General features: G+C 57.1%; 2 protein-coding genes and 1 non-coding gene across 3 annotated transcripts; 1 reads left to right on the forward strand and 2 right to left on the reverse strand.

The window, feature by feature from the left end:
- The first annotated feature begins 2,631 nt into the window (after nucleotides 1-2,631).
- PTPN6 (protein tyrosine phosphatase non-receptor type 6) lies at nucleotides 2,632-13,486 on the forward strand. Its single transcript, XM_031033022.2, has 16 exons — nucleotides 2,632-2,796; nucleotides 2,888-3,010; nucleotides 3,252-3,446; nucleotides 6,157-6,346; nucleotides 6,491-6,607; nucleotides 6,714-6,827; nucleotides 6,961-7,057; nucleotides 7,456-7,535; nucleotides 7,707-7,856; nucleotides 9,633-9,764; nucleotides 9,890-10,044; nucleotides 12,092-12,159; nucleotides 12,264-12,415; nucleotides 12,518-12,609; nucleotides 12,987-13,107; nucleotides 13,297-13,486. Exons 1-15 carry the CDS (start codon nucleotides 2,789-2,791, stop codon nucleotides 13,099-13,101), a joined length of 1,788 nt encoding a protein of 595 aa, XP_030888882.1. The 5' UTR covers nucleotides 2,632-2,788; the 3' UTR covers nucleotides 13,102-13,107; nucleotides 13,297-13,486.
- Nucleotides 13,487-17,637: 4,151 nt separating this feature from the next.
- PHB2 (prohibitin 2) lies at nucleotides 17,638-22,384 on the reverse strand. Its single transcript, XM_081821135.1, has 9 exons — nucleotides 22,101-22,384; nucleotides 21,852-21,936; nucleotides 21,479-21,558; nucleotides 20,401-20,585; nucleotides 19,832-19,961; nucleotides 19,624-19,727; nucleotides 19,130-19,207; nucleotides 18,683-18,759; nucleotides 17,638-18,198 (listed from the first exon to the last, which is right to left on the reverse strand). Exons 1-9 carry the CDS (start codon nucleotides 22,225-22,227, stop codon nucleotides 18,189-18,191), a joined length of 876 nt encoding a protein of 291 aa, XP_081677261.1. The 5' UTR covers nucleotides 22,228-22,384; the 3' UTR covers nucleotides 17,638-18,188.
- Nucleotides 19,292-19,553, reverse strand: LOC115942540 (small nucleolar RNA U89). Its single transcript, XR_004077166.2, has one exon. It is a non-coding gene; the product is annotated as a small nucleolar RNA U89 (small nucleolar RNA).
- Nucleotides 22,385-22,544: the final 160 nt, after the last annotated feature.

Below are 22,544 nucleotides of genomic sequence, written 5' to 3' on the forward strand. Positions count from 1 at the left end.
GAATCAGAAAGACAAGAAATAACAAGTGTTGGTGAGGATGTGAAGAAAAGGGACACTTGTGCACTGTGGTGGGAATGTCAGTTGGCCCAGACACTGTGGAAAACAGTATGGAGCTTCCTCAAATAATTAAAAGTAGGAATACCATATGATCCAGTAATTCCACTACTGGGTATCTACCCAAGAAAATGAAAACAATAATTCAAAAAGATATAGGCACCCCTATGTTCATTGCAGCATTATTTACAGTAGCTAAGCTAGGGAAGCAACCCAAGTGTCCATCGACAGATGAACGGATAAGGAAGATATGGCATATATATATACACACACATACATACAATGGAATATTACTCAGCCATAAAAAGAATAATATCTTGCCATTTGTGACAATATGGAATGGATCTAGAGGGTACTATGTTAAGTGAAATAAGTCAGTCAGGGAAAGACAACGTATGATTTCACTTATATGTGAATCTAAAATACAAAACAAATGAACAAACAAAAATCAGAAACAGACCCATAAACACAGAGAATAAACTGATGGTCGCCAGAGGGGAGGCGGGTGGGAGAGAGGCAAAATGAGTGAAGGGGAGTGGGCGGTATAGACTTCCAGTTATGGAGTCAATAAACCATGGGGATGAAAGGCACTGCGTAGGGAAGATAGTCAGTGGTATTTTAAAAAATATTTTAAAGATTTTTTATTTATTCATTTGAGAGAGACAGGGAGCCCACTTCGGGGCTCGATCCGAGGACCCTGAGATCATGGCCTGAGCTGAAGGCAGGCACTTAACGACTGAGCCACCCAGGCACCCCTCATCAGTGGAACTGTACTAATGTTGGATGGTGACAGGTGGTAGCTACGTTTGTGGTGAGTGTAGCATGCCACATGGACTTGTTGAATCACTATGTTGCACACCTGAAACTAATGTAACATTGTGTGTCAACTATAATTCAATTCAAAAAACAGGTATAGAGGGGCGCCTGGGTGGCTCAGTTGGTTGGGCGACTGCCTTCGGCTCAGGTCATGATCCCGGAGTCCCGGGATCGAGTCCCGCATCGGGCTCCCTGCTCAGCAAGGAGTCTGCTTCTCCCTCTGACCCTCCTCTCTCTCATGCTCTCTGTCTCTCATTCTCTCTCTCTCAAAATAAAAATAAAATCTTTAAAAAAAAAAAAAAAAAAACAGGTATAGGGGCGCCCGGGTGCCTCAATCAGTTAAGTGTCTGCCTTTGGCTCAGGTCATGATCCCAGGATCCTGGGACTGAGTCCTGCATCGGGCTCCCTGCTCAGCGGGGAGCCTGCTTCTCTCTATCCCTCTACCACTCCCTTGCTTGTGCTCACTCTCTCTGACAAATAAATAAATAAAATCTTTTTTTTTAAAACCCAGGTATAAGGGAGAAGTAAATGTTCCTTCCAGCCCTCTCCCCCAGCCACTTAGTCTCTTTCCCAGGCAGAAGCCACCAATTTGAGCTTTCTGTGTATCCTTTGTCGGATTGCTTTCCTCTTGTTTTGGTTTGGTGGTGTTTGTGTTTGTATGTGGAATTACACACGGGGAGCATCACGAGCTTCTGGTGTGTAGGGCCTCTCAAGGTCAACCAGCCCTGAGAATATCAGTCATGGCATGGACCTCAGTCCCCAGTCCCCAGGGGACAGGCCCCTGGTCAGAGTCCTGAGCTCTGGCTGATTCAGACCAGACCCCTTGACAAGAACCTACGGCTCAGGCACAGGGGTGGACCACCCCAAGGGGGCTGGCTGCTCTACCCCCACCTGCTTCCCTAGATCTGCGTCCCCTTGCATTCTGTTCCTTGACTCCCCTACCTGGTTAGGACACAGTGGGACAAAGACTTGGGACAAGAAGTAGAAAAGGTGTAAGTTTGACAGCTTTGTCCATCCCTCTGTCCCAGCAGCACCTCTTCAGATGTGTATGTCAGGTGGGCGGGGAGGGTGGGGAGGTGAGAGCACCTTTCCCTTTGTAAGCATCTGCTTGGCCTTGGCTGTTAGTCTCCCCTTCCCGGCAACCCCCAGTGGACCGGTGGTTCCAGCCTCTGTCCTTGGAAGCCCTCAGGGCTGGCATTCAGTAGCTAGAGTCACTGGCTTTGGAACCCACGTGTGGGGTTACATCCCAGTGCCGCCACTTACGGACTGGCCGGCCCCAAGGCAAGTTCCCCACATGCTCTGAGCCTCGGGTTCCTTGTCTGTAGAATGGGGATAGAGATGCACCTGCTTCACGGGGCTCTTGTGAGGAATAAATCAGCTAAGGCACATCAAAGACATCATAGCACAGCGCCTGGCATCCATGAAATGAGACTTGTCACCGTCACCATCATCATGAGCCTGGACCAGGGCGGGCTGCGTGGAAGCGGCTGGTGGGGGAAGACGAGATGGCGTGCGGCCGTGTGGGCTCATGTTTATGAAGCACGGCCTTCGCCGGTAGGGCGCAAGGCACGTCTGTGTCCTTATTTCATGTGTCGTCACGCTCGCGGAGGGCCATGCTCCCAAGGCCTTTGATAGCAGACGTGTGGGAAGTGGGCCCCATCCCCACCCCCACTGCCACCCTGCTTTGCGTCTCTTCGCTCCGCTCTAAAACGAGAAGTACAGTGAGTTCCCCCAAGGGGTCGGCCGCGCCCCTTCCTGTCCCCGCCCTGCCGGCTGCCCCTGGCCAGTGGAGTGGCAGCCCCAGCACCAGGACCGCCAGGGCTGTGAGGCGGCCTCGTAGCCCCCGAGTTCTCGGTCCGCCCGGACTGCCCCGCACACCTCCTCCCCTGCACCCTCTTCCCCTCAGGGAGCCCCCAGGATGGTGAGGTAAGGTCCTGGGACCCACGGGACGCAGGAGGCAGGGGCGCCCTGGGGACCGAGGGCCCGCTCCTCACTGCTCCCCGGGGGGGGCCGGCAGGTGGTTTCACCGAGACCTCAGCGGGCTGGACGCGGAGACCCTGCTCAAGGGCCGCGGCGTCCATGGGAGCTTCTTGGCTCGGCCCAGTCGCAAGAACCAGGGTGACTTCTCCCTCTCCGTCAGGTAGGTGGCCCTGAACGCCAGCCAGGGCGAGTCGTTCGGCACCTCGTTCCTGGTTCCCTCGTGGCAGCGCCCACTCCCCAGTCCCCAGCACCAATGTGTCCCCCCAGTCCCGTCCCTGTCTGTGCCCACGCCCTCGCTGTGTGTGTGTGTGCCCCCTCTTCAGCCCCGGGCCAGCCCATCCCCGCTGTGTCCCCCACCTCCACTCTTGCACCCACTGGCCTCACCACCTGGTGCCCCGCAGGGTGGGGGATCAGGTGACCCATATTCGGATCCAGAACTCGGGCGATTTCTATGACCTGTACGGAGGCGAGAAGTTTGCGACGCTGACAGAGCTCGTGGAGTACTACACCCAGCAGCAGGGCGTCCTGCAGGATCGAGATGGCACCATCATCCACCTCAAGTACCCGCTGAACTGTTCCGACCCCACCAGTGAGAGGTGAGGGGCTTCCTGACCCACCCCCACGTGGAGATGGGCTGCCTTCCCCACTGTCAGTGCCTCCCCCGCTCCTTCCCAGCGCTCTGTGGACCTCTTTCCTCCATGTGACCCCGGGCCCGTGTCTCAGGGGACTAACCTCCCACCCCTTTCCCTCAACCCCTGAGAAAGCAGGGGGCCGCACCCTTGCCCTCTTCCAGGGTCCCTGTCAGCCAGCGCCCCAGGCCCGCCTAGGGATGGAGAGGCCTAGTGGCTGCCTTGTGTAGTAGGCCGGCCCTGTTGTTAGAAAGCTCTTCTTCCTTCTATGGAACTGAATCTGCCTTGCTGTAACTATTCTCTCCCCCAGCACAGGTTGATACACAGAGAGACTGGTGCTGAGGAGGAGCATAGGGACTTACATATGAGGACATTTAATGCTTTATCTCAGCAACACAGTGATGACGGGCCTGCTTTTGGGGGCTCCGTAGAGCTCGACCAGTCCCTTGACCAGAACACGGATCAGTGGAAAACTGTGTGGTAGGGTCGCATATGCAAGGGGCCTAGTACCTGGGCACAGGGTAATACTCAAGGCTTTGCCCTCCTGTCCCTTTGGCTCCAAAGACGTGGTGCCCACGACTGGGCAGGCCGCCCCCCGCATGTGGTCTTCCTACAGCATGTGTGGGGGTGGGGGTCCCGAACCCTCAGCATTACAGGGTGGCTCCTTTTAGCGGCTGTATCCCAATGATGGCTCCGTCAAGGTGAAGGGCAGCCGAATCATTCTAGGGGCTTTTTTTTTTTTTTTTCACATTCCGGGGGCCAAGGCAACTTGCCCTTGTCCTGTATTTGCGTGTTGATTGTTGACATGATTGGGAACCTGGGTTCTGTCAGTTTTCAGTCTTTCTGAGATGCATTGCCTCTCAGCTCACATCAGTATTTTTGTTCAAGTCACTGATGAAAAGTTAGAACTGGGTCAGGCTGCAGTAAGGGCCTCGTGGCCCACCGCTGGACGCCACACTCCAGCCGACATGAAGCCATCGATCCATTTCCTTTGAAGCCACCTCTTTGAGGAGTGAAGCCCAAGCATGGGTGACTTTGCTCATGGTGGCCCTCCTTGGCTCTTGCTTGGTCTCCGCTCCCTCTTGCCCTTTTCCTCTGCCTGGCCTGCAACATTCATGCAGGTTTGCCACCCAGGCCCTCTGGAGCTCTTCATGTTCTCTTTGCCCAAAGCCAGCATCTGTCCTGCTAGACGGTGGGTTGGTGGAGGCCCTAGAGGAGGAGCAGGTTGTGGATGGAGCTAGAAGAGGGAAGGAGAAGCTGGGGGGCGGGGAGCCTGAGGCCTGGAGAAGCAGGAGAAGGACTGAGCTGGGGGTGGGGGTGGGGAGGGGGAGGGGAGGGGGAGGGAAGGATGGAGGGAGCCAAGGCCAGGAAGACTGACTCTAAGAGGCCCTTTTGGTTCCCAAGGCCAGGGTGCCAGGACGCCTGGTTCACCCCTGACCCTGGGATTTTGTGTGGGAGGCTCTTTCTCCACACCTCCCTTTGTGTTCCTTGCCCCTCCTCCTCTGAGGGAATTTGCATTCATCCCCGCCAATGGCTAGCTCTCTGCCTGTGGTCAGCCTGATATTTGCATGGAGACTTCCTCATCCCGGGGCCAGGGGGATGAGGGGCAGCTCTCTCCCCATTGTGGGGTGGGGGTGGGGGGCCTCTGGCCTGTCCCTGAGTGGTGGAATGGGGTGAACCCCCCAGGTGCTGCTTCTGGACAAGGCAAGAGTGAGATGGGGCTGGACAGACTGGCCCCTCCCTTCTCTCCCCATCCCTGCGGTTGGAAAATGCCCCCTCCCCTGGTCCCTGGGCTGAGGAAACCTCACACCCTCACTTCTCACTCTCTCCCCAGAAGGAGTTTTGTGTTTTTTTCCATCACGTGGTTTCCTGTGGGGCTGGGCATTGTGGGGCTACAGTTTCCTCCTGGGAAGGGGGTGTGCTTCGGGGAAAGGTCCTAGTTCTGCTTTCTGCCCTTCTGAGCCCCTCTGAGCCCCAGCCTCATCTCTAGTGATGTCAACCTGGGCACCTCAGAGCCCCCCAAACCGTTTTTTTTCCCCCTGCAGGGTTGTCTGTCTTCCCTGCTACCCAGGGGGAGTTGTCCCCATCATGACTCCCTTGTGACTCCCTGTCTCCATTGCTCTCTGTGGTTCGGCCTCAGTGTTTCTCTTGGTCTCCCTCCTCTTTCCCTAGAGCAGCCCTGGCTTTCCTGGGACCCTTCCTCAGTTTCTCCCCTACAGCTGCTCTGGATATGGCCTGCCTTTCTGTCTCTGTCTTACGCTCTCAGAGGCGGGCCTGGTTAGAACTCCCAAGGCTTCCCTATCAGCCCAGGGCCTTGGGCCAGTGTATGATCGCCCAGCTTCAGGTTCCTCATCTGTACAATGGGATGGTACCTACCTCTCAGCATCTTGAGAACTGTGGACCTAAATATGGTGGTGGATTTGAGGGGCACGTGGCTGTATCAGTTGGAGGAGTGTGCCACTCTTAATCTCGGGGTTGTAAGTTCGAGCCCCAAGCTGGGTATAGAGATGACTTTAAGAACATCTTTAAAAAAAATATGGTGGTGGATTTGAAAGCATCTAGCACAGTGCCTGGCACATCATAGTTACTCGATTTCCCTGTCCTTCTCTGCGAGCGTCTCTGCTCAGCACCTGCCCCTTGGCTTACGTGTCCCTTTCCCCGATGTTGCCTTTTCTAGGTGGTACCATGGTCACATGTCTGGGGGGCAGGCAGAGACACTGCTGCAGGCCAAGGGTGAGCCCTGGACATTTCTGGTGCGTGAGAGTCTCAGCCAGCCTGGAGATTTTGTGCTGTCCGTGCTCAGCGACCAGCCCAAGGCTGGCCCAGGCTCCCCGCTCAGAGTCACTCATATCAAGGTCATGTGTGAGGTAAGGCAGCCAAGCCCGCCGGGGCTCCCGTCTATGCCCAACGCAGGGGCGGTGGGGTGGATCAGCCTGGGCTTTGGTCTAAGGCTGGGGGTCTAGGGAGGGAGACTCGGGTCGTGCCGAATGGCCTGACTTGGCATCCCTCAGGGTGGACGCTACACCGTGGGTGGTTCAGAGACCTTTGACAGCCTCACAGACCTGGTGGAGCATTTCAAGAAGACAGGGATCGAGGAGGCCTCGGGTGCATTCGTCTACCTGCGGCAGGTGAGAGGGGTGGCCCTGGCTGCCTCCTTCCTTTTCCTGAGCCATCCCTCAGACACGGGAGCTTCTGGGATCTTGAGGCACTGACTTCTTGCCCCTCCCTGCCCAGCCATACTATGCCACTCGGGTGAATGCAGCTGACATTGAGAATCGGGTCTTGGAACTCAACAAGAAGCAGGAGTCGGAGGACACAGCCAAAGCCGGCTTCTGGGAGGAGTTTGAGGTGCGTGGTGGGGACCATCAGGACGACCCTGTCCCCTCTCTCCCCACCCCTTACATTGGTCTGCCCCATCTTATCTCCGGGCGCCGATGCCCCTCCAGGGGCCGGTACTCTCTTTCCCCCTCTCACCCCTCAGAGTCTGCAGAAGCAGGAGGTAAAGAACTTGCACCAGCGTCTGGAAGGGCAGCGGCCAGAGAATAAGAGCAAGAACCGTTACAAGAACATTCTCCCGTGTGAGCACCCTACCCCCAGGCAGCCTCCATCCCTCCCCCTTCCCACCCAGGAGACTCCCCTTCCCTGAGCCAACCTCCCCTTATCTCGTAGGGTCTCCACCCCCAGCTCAAGGACGGTCCACCTCCTCACCCATGCAAGGGAGCCTCCCCTCCTCCAGAAAGCCTCTGCCCCTCCCAGTGGAGACTCCCTGCACCCCACGTCCACCATCGTCCTTCCTCTGAAACCTTCACCCCCACTCCCCGTGCAGATCCTCCACCCCTGCCTACCCACAGTGCTCCGAGAGCCTCCTGGCTTCTGAGACAAGAATGGCCTGAGAGCTTAGGAAGGGTCTGCCCCAGGGGCTGGTGGGTGCCCGGCTGACCCAGGCCCATCTTGTTTCCTCCCCGCCCACTCCCAGTTGACCATACCCGAGTGATCCTGCAGGGACGCGACAGTAACATCCCTGGGTCCGACTACATCAACGCCAACTACGTCAAGGTCGGTGGCACCTGCTCATCAAGGGAGGAGAGGCTGGGCCCTGGGGATTCCCCATCTCAGGGGGTACTGGATCCAGAGCCGCGTAGGCACAGCGGACAAGTTAGGCGGTGAGGGGGGTGGGGGTTCAGGGGCTCACGGTCCTGGGGTGCAGCTCTCTACACTTGCTTCCAGAACCAGCTGCTAGGCCCCGATGAGAACACTAAGACCTACATTGCCAGCCAGGGCTGCCTGGAGGCCACAGTCAACGACTTCTGGCAGATGGCATGGCAGGAGAACACCCGCGTCATCGTCATGACCACCCGAGAGGTGGAGAAAGGCCGGGTAAGGCCAAGTCCCGTGCTGCCCCCTGACCCCTACAGCGCTTCTCCCCAGGGCTTGCCACCCACCACCATGAAACCAAAGAGACTCCGGATGCCAGGGCAGAAAGGAACCTCAGAGGGCAAGGTCCAACCCTTGTTGGGAAACCGAGGCACAGAGACCGTCTCGGGTACACACTGCCTCCCCGATCCCTGCTTCCAACCTGGGGCTCTCCTGACCACCAGACCCAGGTTTTATTTTTTTATTTTTATTTTTTAAAAGATTTTATTTAGGGGCACCTGGATGGCTCAGTCGGTTAAGCATCTGCCTTCGGCTCAGGTCATGATCCCAGGGTCCTGGGATGGAGCCCCGCATCAGGCTCCTTGCTCAGCAGTGAGCCTGCTTCTCCCTTTCCCTCTGCTCTCCCCACCCCTCATGCGCTCTCTCTCTCTAATGAATGAATGAAACACATTTCAATGTGTTTGAATAAATGAATTCTCTAAATTTTTTGAATAAATATGAATAAATGAATGAATGATAAATAAATGAATGCATAAATGAATGAATAATAAAATGAATAAAAATCTGTAAAAATTTAGAATAATAAATTTATAATTTATATAGTTTATATATATTTATATATATTATATATATTAAATTTATATAATTTAATATAAGAAATAAATAATAAATAAAAATTTAGAAAAAAAATAAATTTTATTTATTCATATGATTTATTTGTTCATTTGATAGAGAGAGAGACAGAAAGCATGTGAGCAGGGGCAGGGGGGCGTTGGGGGTAGGGGCAGAGGGAGAGGGATAAGCAATGCAGGGCTCCATCTGATCCCAGGATCCTGAGTTCATAACCTGAGCCGAAGTCACTCAACTGACTGAGCCACCCAGGCACCCCCAGGCCCAGGTTTTAAATGGGCTTTCTTCCTTAAAGTGTCTCGGAGCAACATGCCTTGTGCCCCTCCCCGACCTGTCCCCATCCTCGCAACAGCCCTCCTGTCCTCTCCACCTCATAAATCTCTCTGGAGTCTGCCCCTCACCCTCACCCCACCGCCCAGCCTGTCTCCCTCCTTGTAGGCTGCTCCCAAGTACAGCTCGTCTGCACTGGAGTCAGAGGGGTCCCTCTCAAAGCGCACACACTGCATCGAGTCGCTCCCTCTCTGAGAATCTTTCAGTGGCTCCCAGTTGTCGTCAGGATCAAGTCACACTCTAAGACCCGGCACTCAAGGCATGGTGGCTCCCCGCAACACTGCGTGCCTCTGGTTCCCACGCCTTGCCTGAGCGCACTTTCTGCTAGGAAGTGACTTACTCTCTCTGCCTGCCAGACTCCTTGTTTCTGAAGCCCCAGCCCAAATGCTGCCTCCTCTGTGAAGCCACCTCTGATTTCCTCCCTAATCGGAGGGCGGAGCAGTCTCGCCCTCTCTCCGGGGCCCGGAGCGGCTCTGTTTTCCCTGCTCGCCTGTCTCTGTGAACTGCTAGAGGCGCGGGCGGGCGCTGACGCCTAGGCTGCGTCTTTGTCGTGTTTGTAACGCAGCCTGGTCTGCACAAGTTCAGCTGCAAAGTGTGCACCAGCCAGTGTTTACTGAGTGAACTGTAAGGTTGAGCGGCTTGTCAGGTCTCACCACCTGTTGGTGGCTGAGCCAGGACCGGACCCGCCTCGGATTCTCGGCCAGTTCATCCATTCATCCAATGAACGCTGACTGGGCCGGCACCGGGCACGCAGGACCTCGAAAAGGGCCTGGAACAGCCTGTGCGTTCTCGCTCCTCACCTCCACCGTCCCTTTGCAGAACAAGTGTGTCCCATACTGGCCGGAGGTGGGCACGCAGCGCGTCTACGGACCCTACGTGGTAACCAATTGCAGGGAGCACGACACAGCAGAGTACAAGCTCCGTACCTTACAGGTCTCCCCGCTGGAGAATGTGAGTATCCTCCAGCCCTGCCTCGCTCCTGGGACCCCTGCTTGGATCTGTTCTCTTGCCCGGTGGGGTGGGGGATGGGACAACGTGTGGGGACAGAGGGCACTGGCCCTATGCACTCTGCCCAGGGGGACCTGGTTCGAGAGATCTGGCATTACCAGTACCTGAGCTGGCCTGACCATGGGGTCCCCAGTGAGCCTGGGGGTGTCCTCAGCTTCCTGGACCAGATCAACCAGCGGCAGGAAAGTCTGCCTCACGCGGGACCCATCATTGTGCATTGCAGGTGAGAACAACAACGATGTTGGCAGTAGTAATCAAAACAGTCGTCGGCTAGCAAATACTGTGCACTAAGTGCCATGTGCTCTCGTAAGCAATCATTTCCGTGTTAACGCATTCAGTGCTCCCCCGGATCCCAGCCACCTCCGGGATGGCTCCTGGATGACTCCAGACCCAAGGCGGACACTTAGCTTGAACCAACCCCGCTGACTGGTCCTGTGCCTGGGGGGCGGGGGGTGGGGGCGGTTCTGTAGAGACTTCCCTGGATGTACCGTCTCCTCCAGCGGTGCCAAAGACAGATGAGCAGACGGGCCCAGAGACTTGCCAGCCAGTTTGTGGGAGAGTCTGCGCTGGTCACTCCTGTTTTCTCACACGGGCTTACTCGGCCTGTATTTCTTCTTGGGCCCTGGCACCTTCCATTTGGGGTCAGTGTGGCTCCCCATGTTTGCTTTTTCCATCTGTAGCCCTAGGGGTGCTTAGCCTTCTTCTCTCTCCCCCTTCCCAGCTAGTGAGCCCAGCTCAGCCGCCAGGGTGGAGTAGGGACGGGTGATGTCTTCCGGAGGGGCACGTGCATCACCAGCTCCACTGGAGAACCTCAGGTTCATGATCAGGAGCCCCTGTTCCTGCTAGGTGGCGAGGGGGCGGCCAGCAAGGAGGAGCGGGGGTCCTCTCAGTTCTGAGGGGCCGAGTCCTGTAGACGGGCCTACCTAGCTGGCCTGGTCTGGGTCGATGGGAGGCAGTGGGTGCAGGTTCCTGGACAGAAACCAGTAGGTTTAAACTCCAGCTCTTCTACTCACTGGCTGCGTGATCTCAGACAAATTACTTCACTTCTCAGACACTCAGATTCCTCATCTGTAAATGCAGGATCTCCTCTGCTTGCTGTGAGGATTCGCTAAGACCCTGTGCCTGTGTCTGGAATGCAGTAATGCAGTTATCCCTCAAGAAATGGGAGCTGTTGATGGTTTAATAACACATCAGGCAGGGAATTGGGAAACAGGAGCCTGCTTTGTCCACTTCCCTTCCCACTCCCTCCCGTGACCCCAGGCTGAGGGCCTCACACGTCTTCCTTCTTCCCACCAGCAGCGTTAGTCCTGGGGCAGGGCTGGGGGTGCTGAATCTGGAGGTGCCCCCCACCTGTCATCTAAGGGACTCTGCTCTGCCTCCAGGGGCAGGCCCATCGCTAAGAACGACCCTCCTGCTACTCCCCTTCTACTTCTTGAAATCCCCATGGCCTTTATTTAGATGTTACAGGAAGGAAGTGGGTAAGGGGGGGTTATTTTTGACAATCTGGGTTTGAAATTAGACAGTGCGACTCAGGCCACTAGCCTGGCGGCTCCGCCGAGAGGGCGGACTGGGATCTCCGAGGGATCCTGAGATTCCCGGGACCTGTGGCCCCAGGGAGGTGACAGAGGGTGGAGAAAGAGGGGAGACCTCATGCCTCACAGCTCCTCCACACCTCCCCAGCGCCCTTTGTGCCCTGCTGCCTCAAAAGCTGCCCTTTCCCTGTCCTCAGGGTCTGAAGAAAACGGGAAACAAAGCCCTTTCGAAAGCTCTGAATAAAACTTTTGAAGGGCTGGGTGGTGGGGGGAGGGTGGGGGAGGTTTGGCGGGGAAGGCCTCATTCAGGCCAAGGGTGTGGGAGAGGACGGGGGTTGGGGGGGAGGCCCAGAGTGCCTGGGGGGCAGGCAGGACACTGGTGGGACTGGGAGTCCTAGATCTTCCAGAGTAGGGAGCAGCCCCCAGCCAGCAATGAGGAGGCGAAGCAGGAAGTGGAGGAGTGAGGTGCTGGGAAGAAGGAGAGCTGGGGTGGCGCGGGGCGGGGGGGGGGCACTGGAGAGCCAGCTGCCCACAAATCCCTGGGCTGAAGCTGAGCATGGGTGCAGAAGCCGGGCAGCTTCTGCCTCTGGCTAGCCTGCCCAGTGACCCCGGGCATGTTACCTCCTCTCGCTGGAGCCTCAGTTTCTTCCTGCCACCGTGCCACAGCTGAACGCTGGGGCTCCCCGCTCCCGGTGCGGCGTGGCCTGGGCCTCTGATGGCGCCCCCTTCCCTCCGCAGCGCAGGCATTGGCCGCACGGGCACCATCATCGTCATCGACATGCTCATGGAGAGCATCTCCACCAAGGGTGAGGGTGACTCGTGGGGGACACAGGGCGGGGGGGTTTGGGTGAGCGGCCCCTCGGTGTCCACCTGTGCCTGGGCCGGCGGTCCAACTGCCATGCCTGCCCAGGGTTGGACTGTGACATCGACATCCAGAAGATGATCCAGATGGTGCGGGCGCAGCGCTCGGGCATGGTACAGACGGAGGCGCAGTACAAGTTCATCTACGTGGCCATTGCCCAGTTCATCGAAACCACCAAGAAGAAGCTGGAGGTCATGCAGGTGTGTGCAGAGCAGGGCCTGGCAGAGCGGTGGCGGGGGGGCGCGTGGGTATCACCGGGTCCGGCTGGGACCACTGCCCTCCCTCCACACCTCTGCCCACAGTCCCAGAAGGGCCGGGAGTCAGAGTACGGGAACATCACCTACCCCCCAGCCATGAAGAACGCCCATGCCAAGGCCTCCCGCACCTCTTCCAAGTGAGTGACCCCTGCCTGCCCCCTCCCAGCGTCTACCCCCGCCCCGCTGCCTCCTCGGCCCGACCCTCCCTTTCCAGAGACCACAGGTGCTGCTCAGGGAGACCTGGGTTCAAGTTCAAGCTTGGCTCTTCCTCCCTGTGTTCACAAGTATTTCCCGAGGGCCCTCTCCATGGGGTCTGTGCTGGACACTGGTATTATTAACGTGTGAGATGGAGCCGCTGCCCGCAGGGAGCTTCTAGTCTAGGGAAAGGACCCAGTCTCCTTGCTCCTGGCCTCGGTTCGTTCACCTGTGAAACGGGGTGGGCCAGAGGGGGCTGCTGGTGCCGGGGCATTCCTGACCCGTGCCACCTGCCCACACTTGCCCACTGCACCTGCAGACACAAGGAGGATGTATATGAGAACTTGCACAGTAAGAACAAGAAGGAGGAGAAGATGAAGAAGCAGCGGTCGGCGGACAAGGAGAAGAGCAAGGGTTCCCTTAAGAGGAAGTGAGCCAGGGTACGGCCCCCCCAGCTCCGGGCTCCTCCTTGCCCTGCCCCCAGTGTTCCCTGGATCCAGTGCTTTCCCCTGGATTGGGGGGGGGGTGGCAACAGCCTCACTCTGCCCTTCGCAGCCATTGCAGACCTTTCTAGCTCCGCTTCCCCGTTCCAGGCGCTCTCTTACTCTCCTACTCCCTTCTCTCTGCAGCCTCAGGCCTGATCCCTGCAGAGGCCTCCCGTGGACCAACCCGCAGCCGGAACCTGGGAGCCCGCCCCCATTCTATTGTAATTTAAATGGCTGCGTCCCTACTTCCCTCTTCCTGACCCTGTATATAGCCCAGCAAGGCCCCAGGCAGTGCCGGGGCCCTTTATTCTTGTAAATAAAGCCCTTAGGATCACTCTGTGTGTGTGTGTGTGTGTGCTCGTGCGTGAGTGCATAAAAGCTCGGCCTTCAGTCAGAGGAGAGTGATCAAAGGTACAGTGCAGGGAATATAGTCAATGGTGTCGTGAGAGTTGGTGGTGACAGATGGCGGCTCCACCTGAGGTGAGCGTAGCCTACTGTACGGACTTGTGGGATCGCTATGTTGTACACCCGAAACTAATGGAACATTGTGCGTCAACTATACTTCAACTAAAAAATATATATATATATATATATAATAAAATGAAGGATGATCCTGACAGGGTGGTTGTGAAGATCACTGAGATTAGGGAGGAAGATCACAACTGGCAACAATAATTCATTACACACCGGTCATGTGTCAGGCACTGTTTCAAAGGCTACACATTCAATCTAGGTACCTGTGTGACGCCCATGTCACCGCGGGGGAAACTGAGGCACAGATAGACTACATGACTTGCTCACAGGCACAGAACTGTTGAGCAGTGAGGCTAGGATTTTAACTCAGGCCGCCTGGCTCCAGAGCACACAGTCCCGGAGATGCCCCTGGGGTCACCCTGAGGGGACACACCCGCACTCCTCCGGCGCTGACTTCCAGATCTAAGAGCTCGGGCCGCTCCCGGCCCCGGAAGCACAGGCCTGGCACCTCGTCGCGCCGCCGCCGGCCGCCCCTCCCTCCCCGGGCTCCTGCGGGCTCAGGCTGGTGCGCCTCGCTCCTCCCTTCTCCGGGGCCGCGGCCGCCCTCGGGCTCCTGGCAGTTTTCTTTTTGTCCCCTCTTCCTTGCTCCGTGTCCAGGGTGAGCTAACCAGAGATTCCTTCCTTGGGTTACGGCTTTATCTTGACTGAGAAGCCTGTCTCCTGGAGCCTTTAGCCCGTGAGGGTCCCTGCTGCAGGAGAGGCTGAGGAGCGGGCTGACCCTTAGTGTCATTGAGCGCGTGCTTTGTTGCTGGGTGTCCACTGTGTCACGGGCACTGGAACAGTGCAGGGGGGCATGGTGTGCACACGACAGGTCCCGTTGTTGTGCAGCCAGGAGACCGGCCACAAGCAGCAGATACGTACGGACAGGTGCTAGGAAGGACGCAAACAAAGGAGACAGAGAAAGAGGAGAGCTTGGATTGGGCCACACGAGAGGCCCTGGAGCCATCGCCCTCCTGGGGGCGGGTGGGTGGGGCATCACCTGTGGGCCCCGGGCTCCCCTCCCAGCGACGCCTAGAGCTGCACAAAAGAAAGGCGGGTCCCAGCCCTCTAACCACCCCAGGGCTAACTGCCTGTGGGCTGGGACTTGGACGCAGGGCACTGAGGTGGGTCCAGGAGCAGCTCTGCCCTGCGGGTGCACGGTCCCCCCGCCCCCCCAGCAGGTGGCCGTTTCTCCCCACCGGACCACTGCGAGGGCTGCTGGAGAGCGGCTCAGCCCTTTAATGGGTAGGGTCTGTGCTGGCCTCCTGGTGGGGTGGGCTCCCCAACACTAGGGCTGAGGACAAGGGAGGCACCCCGCCGGGCCCTGCCTGCCCTTCAACACGCAGGGTTGCCCAGCACAGGCTGGGGGCACAGCCCAGTCCCTGCCGAGCGGACCCCTCGCTGACCTCAGGGCTCTCTGGCCTTGGGCAGGGTAGGAGGCCTCAGAGGAAGGGGCCGGCCAGGGCAGGAGTAGCTGTTGGGCCAGGCCAAGGAGGCAGGCAAAGGGGCCCGAAGGCAGCCCCTCTCTTTTCCTGCTGGACCCCAGGCTCCGAGTGTAGGCCCAGGGGGCCAAAGGAGGCAGGCGGGCGAGAAGGGACCTGTAGGAAGGGATGAGAGGCCTAGCGAGGTGGCCAGGCCTCAGAGGAGGTGCCTACGGTGGGCCCTGGGAGGGAAGGGGTTAAGGCAGTGGGGGGGCAGCCTATGGCAGGAGGACACACCTGTGCGCAGGGGCGGCGGGCGGGGCCCAGGTGAGGAGCCTGCGCTGCCAGGCGGGCGGAGAAGGAAGGAGGAAGAGTGGAGGCCGGGGGCAGGCGGGCTCTGGGCCTTTGAGTCCTGGACCTTGACTCCCCTTCCTCTCCTCGGCACTCACTCTGGGGGGGGCAGGCGGCCCGGGGACAGGTAAAGGCCACTGGGAAGGGGATTCTGGGGCCTAGTCAGGGGCCACAGAGTGGGGCTGAGGGCCGATGAATTGGTGTTGGCGGGGCGGCGGGGCGCAGGGGCTCCGAGGCTGAGAACAGGTGGGCAGGGGGCTGCGGAAGACCTGCCTGGGTCTCGGTGGCTCCGCAGCTCAGGGTGGGGCTGGTGGCGGGCTACGGGGCTCACCCGGAAGTGTCCCCAGGGACTGGGGGGTGGGGGGATGGGAGCCAGGCTTCTGCAGCCTCTCCACAGGGAGCCTGGGCCGGAGGTGGGCAGGGGCCCCCGTCTTACCCAGCAGTGTTTGGGTGCTGGTTGGGAGTCTCTAATACTGCCGGGTAATGATGGAGGCCCCTGTCCCTGTGTCAGCGACATCTATCGCCTCAGGCCCCCCAGCCCCCTCCCGCAGGCTGCCGTCACTCTGCCGAACCTCCCCGCACACCGTGGAAGCCCCTTCATCTTGAGCGAAGGGTGCTGCAGAAGAGGTGGCTCTCGGTTGGCTGGCTGCCCACTGAAGGGACACAATGGCCCCGAGCCCCTCCCCCACCCCGGTGTGATTTGTCATCCGGTGGGTCCAGAACCCACAGCTAACCGTGAGCTTGGGAGTGGCTCACATACTCTCAGGAGACCTCGTCTGGCCGGCGGCCAGGGTCCTGGTAGCAGCTGGTCAGCTCCAGCCTGGAGCTGCGCGTCCGCCGGCTCTGGGTCCATCTTCCAGTGCAGTGTTGGATGGTCTAATCGTGAAGCTCCTAACACTGTCTGGTAAAGATGGCCCCCGGGCCGGCTCCCTCGGCAGCGACCTTCAGGGAGCCCCGAAGACCGTGGAGGCCTCCTGATGAACCACCTCTGACCTTTACCCCGCTGGGTGAGGGGGGTACATCACTAGAAAAGGGGAGCAACGGGGAGGAGACAAAATGGCTGCCCTGAGAGCCGCGGCAGGATTTGGAAACATACTCGTTCGCCAGGTACCTCCATTCCCTTCCCGCCTTGGGAAGGCGAAAGAAGGAAAGTGTGCATAGGACCTCGTGGTGGACTGGTTCGGGTCGCTTGGCCTGTCTTTTGTCTGATTGTCGATTTCATTGTAGGCTCCTAGCTCCTGAGGAGTGGGAAGCCGTACCTGCCCCATCTCCCTGTCCTTTTTATGACACTTACCTGCGGGGCAGGGGGGCGTTAATCTACTTTTCTCCAACAATCTGAGAACTGGAAGACGAAGCCCAGTCCCTAACCCTGTAAGACTCCTCTCCTCCCCTACCACGTACTCTGTAATTCCTGTACTTACTTTTGCCCCCAGTGCTAATGGTTCCCAATGTTCCTTGTCTCCCCATAAAGACAAGGGATGGGGACATAGGGGCTGTGGTGTGATTCGGGCACTAGCAGTGGCTTCATTTCTCTGCTGCTTGAGTTGCCGAGGGCTGTCTTGGGAAGGATGTGAGGCGGCCGTGTAGGGACTGAAGACGGGCACCTGCTCTGTTGGGGGCCCGGGGGCCCAGGGGTGCTGGCGTGAAGAGCCTACCTCCGTAGGTAAAACCCTGTTCCACAAACGGCTTCTCACATCTGGCGACTGAGAAATTTGAGTGTAGGTAGCCCCCGGCAAGGAACTTGATCCTCTGGGCTTCTGAACACAAAGTCCCTCGACAGGCGCAAATGGTTTCCCCCACAGCTACACGGAGCCTTGTTACCAAGGAAGCAGCTCGTGGTGGGGTCATCAGATTTTTTTGGTCTAGCTCAGCAAAGCCACAGCTGCTCCAGCCTTAAAAAAGGAAATGTTGGTGAATAAACACTGGTGATGTGGTAGAAGTGGAGGGTGGAGTGAAAAGTGCAGCTGGGCCGCAGTATCCGAGGACCTGTTGCTCCCAGCTTGGGTCCTGTTTTGGATTTGACTCAGCCGGGCTTCCACGGTGAGCAGCCGGCCCGGGCCCGCAACTCCTCCTCAACAGCCCTGGTCAGAATCTTCGCGCCCCCTGCTGGCAGATACGAGGAAAGGCCCAGGAGTGCGTGACCTGAACCTGCGCATGCGTGCCTCCCCTCACCCGGCTCAAACACGTGACGCAAAAAGACTTGAGTTTAAGTAATAAAAATTTATTGAGAATTCCTGGGATGGTGGTTATCGCCTCCCGACCTGGAGGGAGGAACCAACACTGTAGGCAATCACTCCGGAATCACACTGTCCCAACACCTCTGGCCGACACAGGGAGGAGCAAAATCATTCCCCAGAAAACTTGTCAGGCTTTGTTCATCCAAGAAGGGTTGGGAGGACAGATGCGGGAGGGACCATCACATGATACTGGGGGTGGGATGGGGGTGCGCTGGACCCCAAGCTGGCTCCTCAAAAACCAGGGGAGGAACAGATCCACTTCTTCTCTGGGTGTGGAGTTCCCGGTCACCAGGCTCATTTCTTACCCTTGATGAGGCTGTCACTGTGGAAATGGGACAGACGGTTGGCACTATTAGAGAACATAAATGTGAGAGGCAGAAGAACTCAGGCCACTTCCTCCTCCCTGAGTGAGGGGGCGTGTGTCATGAGGTGAGAATGGGGAGGCGGTGGGGAAAGAGGCAGGTACTGGGAGATGAACTGCAAGACCCCAGAGAAACAAGGACGCGTCACCAACTTACCTGCCTCTGTGGATACCGGGTCACCGGATGAAGGGGAAGCACAGAAAGAGAAGAGAAATGCACAGGTCATTTGACAATGTCAGGCCCCACCTGCTCTAAACCTGCCTTCGCTCCCAAGAGAAAAAGACAAATGGTTGGAAGCCAGGAATCTCGCTCTGAGAAGAGGCTGGTTCCCTTGGCCATGACCATTTCTCGTCTGTCCTTTCTAGCATCCTTCCATGCCCTCGAGCAGCCATTTTAAGGCTTCCGAGTACGAGTACAGAGTATCATCTTTCACTGCTTCTCAGTTAGGACCAAACCTCACAGCTCGAGTGCTTTTTACACGAATAATCCTATTTGATCCCACAAAACCAATCTTAGGAGAGTCAAGTTAGGGGCTGTCAACCACCCACGATTCTAACTTTGGTTCAGACAAACGGTGTCTTTCAAGCAACCAGACTCAAGTCCCATGCTCTCTGTGACACCCCACTGTGTAGGTCGTGTGTCTTACCGGGTGAAACTTTCATCCTGTAGGTTCAGGACGAGGTTGTCAGCAGTGAGATAGATACGGTTCTGTGATGTGGCAATCTACAGGGCCAGAAATAAAAAACAGATACTAGTATTCACATCTGGACCCTGACCTTGCAATTCTGTAACCACTGATGGAATACGCTGGGTTAGGAACAGGCCTCTGGCAATGAGTGAAGGCATGGTTTCTGCACTCAGACAAAGGCCCAGAGCAGCGAGCAACTGTGATGTATTAGCACCGTGACAGAGGCATGAAAAGGTCAGGGAGCCCACAGAAATCATGTTTGATGGAGGAAGCGTGTTGGAGGAGACAGTTTGAGTAGAAACCACAACAAACAAGATTCTAATCCCCTCGCTTCAACATGTTTTCACTTAAAACAATTCCAGACTCATGGCCACCTTGCGGGGAACGCTGGGCTCCCAGACTCACCGTCTTGGAGATGTTCTGGGCTGCCCGGATCTTGCGCAGTTTGATATAGCCAGGGTTCTTGCTCAGGGCTTCTCCAAGGTGAGCAGGTTGGGGTTAAGGGTTCACCCAAGGTCCGGTCGCAACCCCTGGCCCCATCCTTACCACTGCAGCCCTTCTCTGGGCTGTCAGATCCAAGGTTGTGCTCAGACAGCTCGTGCCCAGTCCCGCTTTGGCCCCCCACTGTGGGCCCTCCTGCAGGCAGCTGCCAGGAACTGGAGGCAGCAGAACTGGAGGCAAGGCCAGTGATGCTATGGATCTGCCTTACAGTGAGGAGCCAGGCCTCGGGCACCCCACGAAGATTTCAGATCCCATTCAAAACCTCCACCCCCAGGGAGCCAAGGACCAGAGAGCACAGAGTCGCATTCGCCTTAGTGTCATCAGCCGGCCCAGGAGGGAGAAGGGGGAAGCAAAGTGCTCCAGGGGCTGGGCAGAGACCTCTCCTAGCAGAAGGATATCATTTTGGCGGCCTCAGCCTCACCCTCAGCCTGCACAATCTTCTGCCGCTGTTCCTGCTTTGCTTTTTCCACCAAAAACTGGGCCCGCTGGGCCTCCTGCTGAGCTGTGGTGGGAGAGAGTCAGGGGGTCACAGATGTGAGATGTCAGAGACCCCATTCCGCCTCCTGCATTCTCAGAAACCCTGGCCCTAGTCCTCTTGTAACTCACCCACTTGTTTGGCTTCCACAGCAGCTGTGTATTCTCGGCTAAAGCTGAGCTCTGTGATGGCCACATCATCCAGAATGAGGCTGAAGTCCTTGGCTCTTTCTGTCAGCTCCCGCCGGATCAACAAGGATACCTTGACAGGGAGGGTCAGGGAGAGGCAGATTGAAGGGACTGAAGAACTGGAAGGGAGGGGTATTGCTGGGATCGTCTGAATACCAGATCACCAGAAAATGGCAGAAAACAACCCTTCCTTGGTTCCGCAGCTAGAACATCTGAGCTGGAAAGGACTTAGTCCAATCTTCCCAGCAGGTCACAGTGACTCCTCATCTCCCACTCTCCCCAGCACAATATGTACCTCTAGACCTTGGTAGTGTTTTCTCCCATGCTTCCTACTGCTCAGAGCTCTTGAGCACTGGTCTCCACCCATTTCCCACAGTGGCCATTAGTACAGCTTTGAGGTGAAAAGGGATCTAGAGTCATGACCCTTTTCTAATAAGCTGCCCTTCCTAATACCCACTGCTCCAGGCCTAGGAGGGAAGGTGGGAAGCCATGTAGAAGGTGACAGGTCAGACCTGGGCCCGCTGGGTGATCAGCTGTGAGGCATTGAACTTGGCCACCACACTCTTCAGCACCTCGTTGACAATGGACGGCAGCACTCGCTCCTCGTAGTCTAGCCCTAGACGCTGATACATGCTGGGAAGCTCCATGGCATTGGGTCGAGACAGCACTCGCAGGGAGATGTTCACCATCTGCAGGTCTGAGAGTGAGGTCAGCAGTGACTGGACAAGGCCCCAGGGGCCTCATCTGGCCTTTTAGCCAAGCACCTTTCCCCAAGCATTTTCTCCTCCTCTGCTCTCTACACCTGGTGCAGTGCTGTGCAGGGTGAAAGGCCAAATGTGGCCTCTGCCGCTGTAAGGTCTTGTCGACCCACCAGCTCTCCACCAGTAGAGCTGACCTCTCGTTTTGCTTCTGTACTGTGTTCAACCTCTACTGCAGGCTCTCTCATGCTGCATCATAATCACCTGCCTTCTTTACTAGACTGTATGGACTTGAGAACAAGGATCGCGTTTTATGAATCCTTTATTACCAGGGCCTAGGATTCAGGGGATGTTAAGCCACTTGCACTAAATACAGTACAAGACAGTACATTACCCGTGAGCTACCTGAACTAATGTGTACACGCCTCTGTGTGTGTGTGTGTGTGTGAGAGAGAAAGGAGTCTGGGGAATCTCAAAGACGGCTTCTATGTATGGTTTGGCAAGGAACAGGTGCTCCAGTGAAAAGTGGGGCCAAGTTTCCCCAGGAGAGGGGACACTAGTGGATAGAATTAGTCAAGCAGTTAAAAGAAAACAAGGCTTTACAATAAGGCTTTGATCTAGTTAGTGAATAAGACAAAGGACAAACAGTACTCTCACTGAATTTACATTAGCGGGGAGGGACCGTTTAGATAGATACGGGTGAACACACAGAATGTCCAGAATATACTGCTTTAACCTCAGAAGCAGATACTTTTATTATAGCTCTTCTGCAGATTTGGAAACCAAGGCCCAAGAGATGTGACGCTATCCTCTTCCCCTAGGATCTCCTGCCAGGCTCCTTTGCTTACTTTATGTAGCCACCTGCCAGGGACTACCAAGTGCCCAGACCTACCTTTGGAGCCCGTGGGGGAGGAAATTTTTCGGGGTCTGGCCCGAATGTCATAGATGATGGGGTACTGGAACCAGGGGATCCTGCAGGGGAGGGAACATGGACAGGTATTAGGAGACTGCAGTTTCACTAGTTTCGCCTGGTTTTTCCTCCCCACGTGTTTCTTGGCCTGCTCCATCTCTCAACGACCATGGACAAAGAGAAATTCTCTTCTCCCTCTGGAGAACAGTTTATGTGCCGCAGGAGTTTGGGGCAGCACCCAATGTCCAGGAGAAGTAAAGGGCAGCGCTGAGTCCTTTGAAGTCCTACTGCAGCCACTGGTGGGTTGGCTTTCAAGGGTGAAGGGTCAGGGTCAGTCCGCTCTGCCCGCCATTACCTGAAGTGAAGGCCTTCGGCCAGTATGGTGTCCTGCTGCACGCCACCGATCCGATTAAAGAAAATGGCTCTGTGCCCGCCTTCCACTGTGGGGAGAGGGGTGGGGATCAGGCCAAAACGCTGCTGAGAGTATGTACTAGCCTCTGGTGGGGCGGCGAGAGGGGGTGGGTGTGCGCGGGGCCCCGGCGGGACCGGGCAGGGGATCTGGGGGGGATGGGAGGAGTCCGGAGAGCGGGCAGAGGTTGCTCACCGGTGAACACGGATTCGCGGACGCCGTACGCCACGGCGCCGGCCCCTAGCAGCAGCTTCAGCGCCGTGCCCATGCCCCGGGGCCCGGAGGGCAGCCGTCCCGCTAAGTCCTTCAAGTTCTGGGCCATGTCCGATCCTGAGGCCGGCGGCACCAGAGGTCAGAAGCGGGTGCCGGCCCACCTCAACCCCACTCCAGTTCGGAGATCGCACCCTTCACACGAGGGTCCGGGGCCCGCGGTGCTCGCGGGAGAAAGGGCACCGGAAGTGCGCTCCCTTCTAAACCCTCCCCGGCGCCCACAGCGGACGCGAACTTCGCGCACAGGAATTACGCATTCGGAAGTTCCCGCCCCTTTCTGGAACTCGCCCTTCCAGAGAGGCTTCATTAGCGTGAGACTGCTAGCCATTGCCATTTCCAAGTGCCCACTTTCAAAATGGCAGCCGGAAA

The sequence above is a fragment of the Leptonychotes weddellii genome, chromosome 5, assembly GCF_054177405.1.
Source record: "Leptonychotes weddellii isolate Sample4059 chromosome 5, ASM5417740v2, whole genome shotgun sequence".
In the NCBI taxonomy this organism is placed as follows: Eukaryota; Metazoa; Chordata; class Mammalia; order Carnivora; family Phocidae; genus Leptonychotes; species Leptonychotes weddellii.

Coding starts and splice junctions, on each gene's coding strand:
- PTPN6 (XM_031033022.2), top strand. Junction 3,447..6,156: donor TCCGACCCCACCAGTGAGAG/GTGAGGGGCTTC, acceptor TGCCTTTTCTAG/GTGGTACCATGGTCACATGT. Junction 12,610..12,986: donor GCCTCCCGCACCTCTTCCAA/GTGAGTGACCCC, acceptor CTGCACCTGCAG/ACACAAGGAGGATGTATATG.
- PHB2 (XM_081821135.1), bottom strand. CDS start 22,227: ATGGCCCAGAACTTGAAGGACTTAGCGGGACGGCTGCCCTCCGGGCCC. Junction 21,937..22,100: donor CCGCGAATCCGTGTTCACCG/GTGAGCAACCTC, acceptor CTCTCCCCACAG/TGGAAGGCGGGCACAGAGCC. Junction 19,962..20,400: donor TGATCACCCAGCGGGCCCAG/GTCTGACCTGTC, acceptor CTCCCTGTCAAG/GTATCCTTGTTGATCCGGCG.